Source organism: Arachis stenosperma, chromosome 3 (assembly GCF_014773155.1).
Source record: "Arachis stenosperma cultivar V10309 chromosome 3, arast.V10309.gnm1.PFL2, whole genome shotgun sequence".
NCBI lineage: Eukaryota > Viridiplantae > Streptophyta > Magnoliopsida > Fabales > Fabaceae > Arachis > Arachis stenosperma.
The window spans coordinates 133,493,082-133,504,106 of record NC_080379.1 but is presented as its reverse complement, the minus strand read 5'-3'; the positions used below and the strand labels follow the sequence as shown (position 1 = coordinate 133,504,106).

Sequence of the window (11,025 nt, the reverse complement as noted above, 5' to 3'; positions counted from 1 at the left end):
AAAGGCTTAAAGGTGGTGTAGCAGGGAGAATGTATTCAAGATTCCTAGACATGTTTTCATCTCTTGATGTAAATATACCATTTATTAAAGCCCTCCAGCAAATGCCTTTCTACATAAAGTATATAAAGAAGCTGTTAGCCAGAAAGAGTTCATTGAAAGGTGGACAAACAATAAAGATGAATAGGGATTGCAGTGCTCTCATTCAACCAGGGCCACCCACAAAGAGGAAGGATCCAGGGAGTTTTCATATTCCCTGTGCCATAGGAGAAACAATGATTGATAAAGGACTCTGTGACCTGGGAGCGAGCATCAACTTAATGCCTCTATCCCTCATGAAAAATCTTCAAATCAATGAGCTAACACCCACAGATGTAATTATTAAGTTGGCTGACAAAACTTAAAAACAGGCAATAGGAGTGGTTGAGAATGTGCTAGTGAAGGTTGGGAACTACTTCCTCCCCACAGACTTTGTTATCCTGGAAATGGATGAGAATCCTATTTACCCCATCATTATGGGAAGGCCATTCTTAGCCACAGCCAGAGCACTCATAGATGTGGAACGAGGAGAGCTAGTGTTGAGAATACATGATGATCAGCTCACTTTCAATGTTTTCAACCTCTCACAAGAAGTAGACCATGATAACAAAGAGCTGATGGAGGAGCCAAACAAGGAAGCACAAGCACCACACATAAGGACTCCTATGGTTAACAACCAATGTGGTCAGAAGGAACAACAGCCAAGTGTAATCCAAAAGGAACCATACCCACCAGAATCGAATGAAATAGACAACAAAACCATTCTCAAAAAGGAAACCACAAGGAACAAGTTGGCATCAACGGACACAAGAAAAAAGGTCCCAAGGGGATGGAAAAACAAGAAAATACCTACAGAAGATTTTTCGCCAGGAGATGAAGTGGTCTCTACATACTTCCCATCTATACCACCTCACCTCCCCATTATTCCATCCCAGCTGCCTCCAGTGTACACCATCAACAAAATCTTGTCCCTAGAGCATATGGAGCTTATCAACAAGGCCAATGGACATAGGTTCACTGGAAGGGGGGAAGATTTCAAGCACTATCAGCCACCTTGACAAGGACCAAACGTCAAGCTAATGACGCTAAAGAAGCGCTTCATGGGAGGCAACCCATGTTCTATGCCCTCTTTCTTTAATTTCTAATAGTAGTAATAAGGCAAATTTCATGGATTTTTAAATCAATTTTGACGACCAATATAAGACCCCTTTACATGCAGCGTATAGTACATGATAAGTTTGGTGTTCAAGGCACACCAAGTGGGCTTGAACATACTTTATGAGGTAAAATTATTCTCCAAACTTGTTGCACCATATGATCACAAACAAGTTTGGTGTACCAACGTTGCATGCATGGAAAATTTAGTGGTTGATTGATTTGCATTCATGGAAAGCATTTAGTCATTTAAAAACAAAAGAAAAAGATATTTTTTAGCTAGTTCACACCTTAAGTTTTCCCACCGAAAATTTCAAATTAACCATTTGCATTCTTTTTTTTCGTGTATAGGGAATCAAAAGGGACATTGATGGTACTTGATAGGACAATTAAGGAAGGGAGATTCGGCTACTATACTAAGGAAATCTCACACTTGTCTTCAAGGGGAATATCTTTGGAAGTGTTGCCATGCAACATTGGGAGTTGGATAGCTTTGGAGACCAAACCAAGACCCTCATAAAAGAGGTGATCCTTGTGCTCATTCAATACCAAACCCCAACTATCTACTATCAAACAACACCATCAATCCACACCCTTCAATCATTTGCCATCTTCCTATATAAACCCCTTCACACAACCTCTCCGTACACACTTCATACTATCATTCCTCTCCTTTCCTTCTCTCGGACACACACACTTCATCCTCCACTTTACAAAAAGTTTCACACACACTCTCCTAGCCACGTCCAGTGAACTGCAACCACTCATCAACCATCTTGCATGGCATCATCAAGTTCCAAGAGGCGAAAAGGAAAGGAGCCCATAGAGCAACCTCCTTTTGACACCGGGAGATTCAAAACTGCCTTCCATGAGCTTCAATATGAACGGATCAAGAACAAGAAAATATTGCCAGAGTTGACATTCCAATTCAATGAGGATGAGTGCCCTAAAATCAGAGAAAAGATTGCATAGAGGGGTTGGCAAAAGCTCACCAATCCAGAGACAAAGATAAATGTAAACCTCATCAAGGAGTTCTATGAAAATGCAGTAAAAAAAAGACAGCACTAGGGCCCCCACCTTCAAAAGTTATGTAAGAGAAACAAAGGTGGACTTCAGCCCCACTGCTATAACAAGGACTCTTCAACTGAAATCACCACATTTTGATGAGCTTAGCTATCAAGTAAGAATAAGTAATGCTCCCAATGAAGATAAACTTGAAGAAATCGTGAGTGATATGTGTGTTATTGGGTCTGATTGGGAGAGATACTCGGACAAGAGGCCGAGGTTCATTAGGAGAGGAGACCTTATCCCAGAAGCCATGGGATGGTTTGAGCTAGTGAGGAGGTCTATCCTTCCAGCTGCAAACAATTCTGAGGTCAATATAGCTCGAGCCACCATAGTACATTGCCTAGTGAAGGGTGGAAGCATCAATGTGCATGAGATTATAGCTGAAGGAATCCAGGATTCAGCCGAGAAGAATAATCCGGGCGCTAGACTTTGGTACCTGGTGGACGAAATTGTGATTCATTCTTTTCACTTCAACAATCCCAGGTAATGGCTCCAAAAACTTGGTGTCAATGCCATGGTTCACAACTTCGCACAACTAACCAGCAAGTGCACTGGGTCATCCAAGTAATACCTTACGTGAGTAAGGGTCGATCCTACGGAGATTGTTGGTATGAAGCAAGCTATGGTCACCTTGTAAATCCCAGTCAGGTTAAATAACTAAATTAAGAGATTATAGGATTAAATTAAATAAACTGAAAATAAAGATAAAGTTACTCATGTAATCCAATGGTGGGAATTTCAGATAGGCGTATAGAGATGCTGTGTTCCTTCTGAATCTCTGCTTTCCTGCTGCTTTCATCCAATTCTTCTTTCTTCTTTCCATGGCAAGCTGTATGTAGGGCATCACCGTTATCAATGGCTACATCCCATCCTCTCAGTGAAAATGGTCCTATGCTCTGTCACAGCACGGCTAATCAGCTGTTGGTTCTCGATCATGTTGGAATAGGATCCATTGATCCTTTTGCGCTTGTCATCACGCCCAGCAATCGCGAGTTTGAAGCTCGTCACAGTCATTCAATCCCAGAATCCTACTCGGAATACCACAGACAAGGTTTAGACTTTCCGGATCCTCATGAATGCCGCCATCTATCTAGCTTATACCACGAAGATTCTGTTGGGGAATCTAAGAGATATGCGCCCGGCCTAAGGTAGAACGGAAGTGGTTGTCAGTCACGCGCGTTCATAGGTGAGAATGATGATGAGTGTCACGGATCATCACATTCATCAAGTTGAAGTGCAACGTATATCTTGGATTAAGAATAAAATTGATTTGGATAGAAAATAATAGTAATTGTATTGAAACTTGAGGTACAGCAGAGCTCCACACCCTTAATCTATGGTGTGTAGAAACTCCACCATTGAAAATACACGAGTGAAAGGTTCAGGCATGGCTGAATGGCCAGCCCCCAAAACGTGGTCACTGGATCAAAATACAATCCAGGGATCAAAACCAAGATGATAATATGATAGTAAAAGGTTCTATTTATAATAAACTAGCTCCTAGGGTTTACAGAAGTAAGTAATTAATGCGTAAATCCACTTCCGGGGCCCACTTAGTGTATGTTTGGGCTGAGCTTGGTCTATCCACGAGCTGAGGCCTTTATTGGAGTTGGACGCCAAGTTATAACGTGTTTTGGGCGTTCAACTCTGGATCATGACGTGTTTCTGGCGTTTAACTCCAGACAGCAGCATGTACTTGGCGTTCAATGCCAAGTTACGTCGTCAATTTCCGAATAAAGTATGGACTATTATATATTTCTGGAAAGCTCTGGATGTCTACTTTCCAACGCCGTTAAAAGCGCGCCATTTGGAGTTCTGTAGCTCCAGAAAATCCATTTTGAGTGCAGGGAGGTCAGATTCCAACAGCATCAGCAGTCCTTTTGTCAGCCCTTTTCAGAGTTTTGCTCAAGTCCTTCAATTTCAGCCAGAAATTACCTGAAATCACAGAAAAACACACAAACTCCTAGTAAAGTCCAGAAATGTGAATTTAACATAAAAACTAATGAAAATATCCCTAAAAGTAACTAGATCATACTAAAAACTACTTAAAAACAATGCCAAAAAGCATATAAATTATCCGCTCATCACCACACCAAACTTAAATTGTTGCTTGTCCCCAAGCAACTGAAAATAAAATAGGATAAAAAGAAGAGAATATACTATAAATTCAGAATATCAATGAATATTAGTTCTAATCAGATGAGCGGGACTTGTAGCTTTTTGCTTCTGAACAGTTTTGGCATCTCACTTTTTCCTTTGAAGTTTAGAATGATTGGCTTCTCTAGGAACTTAGAATTTCAGATAGTGTTATTGATTATCCTAGTTAAGTATGTTGATTCTTGAACACAGCTACTTTTTTTGAGTCTTGGCCGTGGCCCTAAGCACTTTGTTTTCCAGTATTACCACCGGATATATAAATGCCACAGACACATAACTGGGTAAACCTTTTCAGATTGTGACTCAGCTTTGCTCGAGTCCCCAGTTAGTGGTGTCCAGAGCTCTTAAGCACACTCTTTTGCTTTGGATCCTTCTTTTTTTTTTCTAAATATTTTTTTTCGCCAATTAATTTTTTTGTTTCTTTATATTTTTTTTGCCATTCACTGCTTTTTCTTGCTTCAAGAATCAAATTTATGATTTTTCAGATTGTCAATAACATTTCTCCTTGTTCATCATTCTTTTAAGAGTCAACAATTTTAACATTCATAAACAACAAGATCAAAAATATGCACTGTTTAAGCATTCATTCAGAAAACAAAAAGTATTGTCACCACATCAATATAATTAAACTAAATTCAAGGATAAATTCGAAATTCATGTACTTCTTGTTCTTTTGAATTAAAACATTTTTCTTTTAAGAGAGGTGAAGGATTCATGGAATTATTCATAATCTTTAAGGCATAGTTACTACATACTAATGATCATGAAGTAGAGACACAAAATATAGATAAACATGAAGGATAAAAACCGAAAAAACAGAGAAAATAAGAACAAGGAATGAGTCCACCTGAGTGAGAGTGGCGCCTTCTTGAAGATCCAATGGTGCTTTTTGAGCTTCTTTATGTCTTTTCCTTTTTCTGTTTTTTTTTCTTCTTTTTTTTTGAGGTTTCTCTGAATTGTTGATTTTTAGTTTCTCTTGACTTCCTCTTCAGAGTCCTTTCAGGTTCATGATCTGCTTCAATAAGAATGTTCTTGTCCTTGCTCCTGCTCATATAGGGAAGAAGAGAACAAGAAAAGAAAGAGGAATCCTCTATGTCATAGTAAAGAGGTTCCTTATTGTTAGTAGAAGAAGAAAGGAATAAAAGTGGAGAATCCAATCACAATGGTGAGGATAGAGGCAGTGATTGGAGATGAAGAGAGGTGAAGAGAAGTGTTAGTAAATAAATAAAATAAATAGAAAGAGATGAGGGGGAGAGAAATTCGAAAATAATTTTGAAAAATGGGTTAGTGATTTTCGAAAATTAAAGATAAGATATAATTAAAATTAAAATTTAAAACAATTAATTAATTAAAAAGAATTTTTGAAAAAGAGGGAGGTATTTTCGAAAATTAGAGAGGGAAAAGCAGTTAGGTGGTTTTGAAAAAGATAAGAAACAAACAAAAAATTAATTAGTTAGTTGAAAAAGATATTAAAATCAAATTTGAAAAGATAAGAGGATAAGAAGTTAGAAAAGATATTTTAAAATCAAATTTTTGAAAAAGATAAAATTTTGAAAAAGATATGATATAAAAGATATGATAAAAAGATATGATTTTTGAAAAGATAAGATTGAAAAGATATTTTTGAAAAGATATTATTGAAGTTAGTTTTGAAAAAGATTTGAATTTTAAAATCACAATTAATGACTTGACTCACAAGAAATCACAAGAAATCACAAGATATGATTCTAGAACTTAAAATTTGAATCTTTCTTAACAAACTTGAAATTTTTGAATCAAAACATTAATTTTTGATGCAATTTTCGAAAATATGATGTAAAGATAAGAAAAAGATTTTGAAAATATTTTGAAAAAGATTTTTTAAAATTTTCGAAAATGATGAAAAAATGGAAAAGATATTATTTTTGAAAAAGATTTTAAAAAGATAAGATTTAAAAAGATAAGATATTTTTTTGATTTTCGAATTTTTTTTTATGAGAGAGAAAAACACTAAAAATACTCAATGCATGAAAATTTTGGATCAAAACACATGATGCATGCAAGAACACTATGAATGTCAAGATGAACACCAAGAACAGCTTGAAGATCATGATGAACATCAAGAACATATTTTTGAAAAATTTTCAAGAAAAGAAAACATGCAAGACACCAAACTTAGAAATTTTTCATGTTTAGACTCTATGAATGCAAGAATGCATATGAAAAACACCATACAACACAAAACAAGAAAATATGAAGATCAAACAAGAGGATTCATCAAGAACAACTTGAAGATCATGAAGAACACCATGAATGCATTAATTTTTCGAAAATTTTATGCAAGAAAAAGATGAACATGCAATTGACACCAAACTTATGACTTGACACAAGACTCAAACAAGAAACACAAAATATTTTTGATTTTTATGATTTTCTAATTTTTTTTGTATTTTATTTGATTTTTTTCGAAAAACATATAAGAAAAAGAAAATAAGAAATTCAAAATTTTTAATATGAATTCCAAGAATCTTCGCAATGTTAGTTTAAAGCTTCAGTCCAGGAATTAGACATGGCTTAATAGCCAGCCAAGCTTTTGTGAAAGCCCCGGTCCAAAACACTAGACATGGCCAATGGCCAGCCAAGCTTTAGCATACAGCTAATAATCAAATTAGCTTGCCTCTATGAAGATGGTTTTGAAGCCTCAGTCCAAAAGAATTTAGACATGGCTTTACAGCCAGCCAGGCTTCAACATGCTTCATGAAACTCTAGAATGCATATAAAAATTTTTTTTTGAATAATTTTCGAAAATAGGGAGAAGATTTTGAAAAGATTTTCGAATTTTTTTTTAATGAAATAAAAATTACCTAATCTGAGCAACAAGATGAACCGTCAGTTGTCCATACTCGAACAATCCCCGGCAACGACGCCAAAAACTTGGTGGATGAAATTGTGATTCATTCTTTTCACTTCAACAATCCCAGGTAATGGCTCCAAAAACTTGGTGTCAATGCCATGGTTCACAACTTCACACAACTAACCAGCAAGTGCACTGGGTCGTCCAAGTAATACCTTACGTGAGTAAGGGTCGATCCCACGGAGATTGTTGGTATGAAGCAAGCTATGGTCACCTTGTAAATCCCAGTCAGGTTAAATAACTAAATTAAGAGATTATAGGATTAAATTAAATAAACTGAAAATAAAGATAAAGTTACTCATGTAATCCAATGGTGGGAATTTCAGATAGGCGTATAGAGATGCTGTGTTCCTTCTGAATCTCTGCTTTCCTGCTGCTTTCATCCAATTCTTCTTTCTTCTTTCCATGGCAAGCTGTATGTAGGGCATCACCGTTGTCAATGGCTACATCCCATCCTCTCAGTGAAAATGGTCCTATGCTCTGTCACAGCACGGCTAATCAGCTGTTGGTTCTCGATCATGTTGGAATAGGATCCATTGATCCTTTTGCGCTTGTCATCACGCCCAGCAATCGCGAGTTTGAAGCTCGTCACAGTCATTCAATCCCAGAATCCTACTCGGAATACCACAGACAAGGTTTAGACTTTCTGGATCCTCATGAATGCCGCCATCTATCTAGCTTATACCACGAAGATTCTGTTGGAGAATCTAAGAGATATGCGCCCGGCCTAAGGTAGAACGGAAGTGGTTGTCAGTCACGCGCGTTCATAGGTGAGAATGATGATGAGTGTCACGGATCATCACATTCATTAAGTTGAAGTGCAACGTATATCTTGGATTAAGAATAAAATTGATTTGGATAGAAAATAATAGTAATTGTATTGAAACTTGAGGTACAGCAGAGCTCCACACCCTTAATCTATGGTGTGTAGAAACTCCACCATTGAAAATACATGAGTGAAAGGTTCAGGCATGGCTGAATGGCCAGCCCCCAAAACGTGGTCACTGGATCAAAATACAATCCAGGGATCAAAACCAAGATGATAATATGATAGTAAAAGGTTCTATTTATAATAAACTAGCTCCTAGGGTTTACAGAAGTAAGTAATTAATGCGTAAATCCACTTCCGGGGCCCACTTAGTGTATGTTTGGGCTGAACTTGGTCTATCCACGAGCTGAGGCCTTTATTGGAGTTGGGCGCCAAGTTATAACGTGTTTTGGGCGTTCAACTCCGGATCATGACGTGTTTCTGGCGTTTAACTCCAGACAGCAGCATGTACTTGGCGTTCAATGCCAAGTTACGTCGTCAATTTCCGAATAAAGTATGGACTATTATATATTGCTGGAAAGCTCTGGATGTCTACCTTTTAACGCCGTTGAGAGCGCGCCATTTGGAGTTCTGTAGCTCCAGAAAATCCATTTTGAGTGCAGGGAGGTCAGATTCCAACAGCATCAGCAGTCCTTTTGTCAGCCCTTTTCAGAGTTTTGCTCAAGTCCCTCAATTTCAGCCAGAAATTACCTGAAATCACAAAAAAACACACAAACTCCTAGTAAAGTCCAGAAATGTGAATTTAACATAAAAACTAATGAAAATATCCCTAAAAGTAACTAGATCATACTAAAAACTACTTAAAAACAATGCCAAAAAGCGTATAAATTATCCGCTCATCAGTACCCCAGTACCATCTTGAGACTATGCATGAAAGCCAAGGTGGTGTTCGAAGACAACAATCAACAATGGGTAAATCCTGGAAGGTTAGTCACATTCCAACGCATACACTATGTGACACCTGCTCAACAACAAAGAAAACCTCGGATAAAGAAAAGAACTGCACAAGAAGAACCCCACCTAGAAGAACCTCACCAAGAAGAACCCCAACAAACAGGGCACCAGCAAGAAGGACAATTTGATCCAACCAATATAAATCTGTATCACATCAAGGAAGCCATTGAGTATATGGCAAGTAGCTATATGGAGGGACAAGAACAGCAACTACATGTCCAAGCTCAAAGGATGGATCATCAAGAGAAACTATTCTCTAGTTGGATAGATCAACAAAGAGAGTGGCAGAAACAGCAAATGGAGTTACAACAGGAGCATTACTCCCAGCTCACCCAAGCCATCAATCAAGTGCCCAAAAGGCAAGAAAGCCAAGACAAACGCCTTTAAGAACTCAACCAACGCCAAATGGCTCAGATGAAAGCATTCAATAAATTCAGTGTGCTCAATGAAGGAAGGCAATTGCATTGAGAAGAATTTAGCATAAACACTCAGGCCAAGTTAAACTATATAACTGGGCATATGCATAACTTGCACCCTGCCATCCCAAGTTATGAGGCAGTCCGCAAAGACATAACAGAGCAAGAAGAGGGGAAGGTGAAACAGCAAAAGGAAGCATTAAAGAAGAAGATGGAAGATGCAGGTTTCTGGAAAAAGCTTATAGGAAAGCGCAAGGGGAATGGGGACTCAAGCAATCAAGGAGGATCCCAAGACAAAGGAACATGATCATTTCAGGTGGTGGAGTCCTTTTTCTATCTAATTCACAGCTTTAAATAAGGAAAATCATGTATGAAATAGAACATGCTTCCATGAGTAGCTTAGGATTTTCAATTCTGCAATTAAGCTTTTCATTGTGTAGGTCTATGTTTATTGAGCTTAGTGTCTCTAGTGTTCACTTCCACCTTTCTTACTTGTATGCTTGTCCTTTAAGTTAATCAAAAAGAAGATGCTATGAAAAGAACAAGAGTGGAGTTATTTCATGAAAGTAGGTTCTGAATGTTTGTGGTAGGATGATTAGTAAGCTAAGTTGGTTCACCAAATAAGGAAAGAAGGCAACTATCTATCCTGAATCCTATGCTTGAAACACATCCTATGAGACTAACTAAATAATAAGATCCCAATAAGAAAAGAGAAAGAGCAATAAAAGTGAAAAAGAAAGAAACACAATAAGAAACAATGCAAGGCATCAATGGTTTTAAGATTGAGGCATGTGTCTGTGGTGTTCATGTGCAAGGGATATGCTTGGATGAATAAGCTCTTAGGGGTGCCTCATCACTTGGTAACTTGGATTAACTGATCCGGGATTATCAGCTGAAAGTCCACTATCAAGAGTGACCTTTGCTACAGAACACTTAGTAACCCAAAGAGGTGCTGGACACCAAGGTCTCAAGAAAGAAAAATAACAAACCATGTGCCTGTGGTGTGTATGTATGAGGGAAAGAGACTTGGGGGAGTAAGTCCGTAGGGGTGTCTTAACACCTAGCACCTTGAGCCAACTGGTTTGGGAGTGTTGACTGAAAGCTTATCATAAAGAGTCGCCCTCTTATAGAGCACTTAGCCAAAAGAAGTATGTAATAAACCTTGGACAAGAAGGAATGATCAACAATTAAGAAGTCTCAAAGGATGTAATCAAGAGAGTGACCAAGGACTTGATAAAGGCCTGAAACCTAGTAAAGAAAAGAACCTAAGTTGCTATGCATGAAACCCCATAAACCAGGAATTCTACCTCTATATTATCTTCTTGCTCTTTCATTCATTCTTCCTATGTTTCAGTACTTGCTTAGGGACAAGCAAGCTTTAAGTTTGGTGTTGTGATGCCAGGGCATCTAGGCCAGTTTCACTGACCTTTTCTTTACTGTTTTAAGGTAGTTTCATGCATTTTCTTAGTGAATAAGGCAAGTTTTGGATGAAAATACACTTACACCTTGATTCAAGC

The 11,025-nt window shown here is 37.8% G+C and overlaps 1 protein-coding gene across 1 annotated transcript; it reads left to right on the top strand.

Annotated features, from left to right (window-relative positions):
* Window positions 1-9,008: 9,008 nt before the first annotated feature.
* On the top strand, window positions 9,009-9,479 carry LOC130966715 (uncharacterized). Its single transcript, XM_057891535.1, has one exon. The coding sequence runs from the start codon at window positions 9,009-9,011 to the stop codon at window positions 9,477-9,479; it is 471 nt and encodes a 156-aa protein (XP_057747518.1).
* Window positions 9,480-11,025: the final 1,546 nt, after the last annotated feature.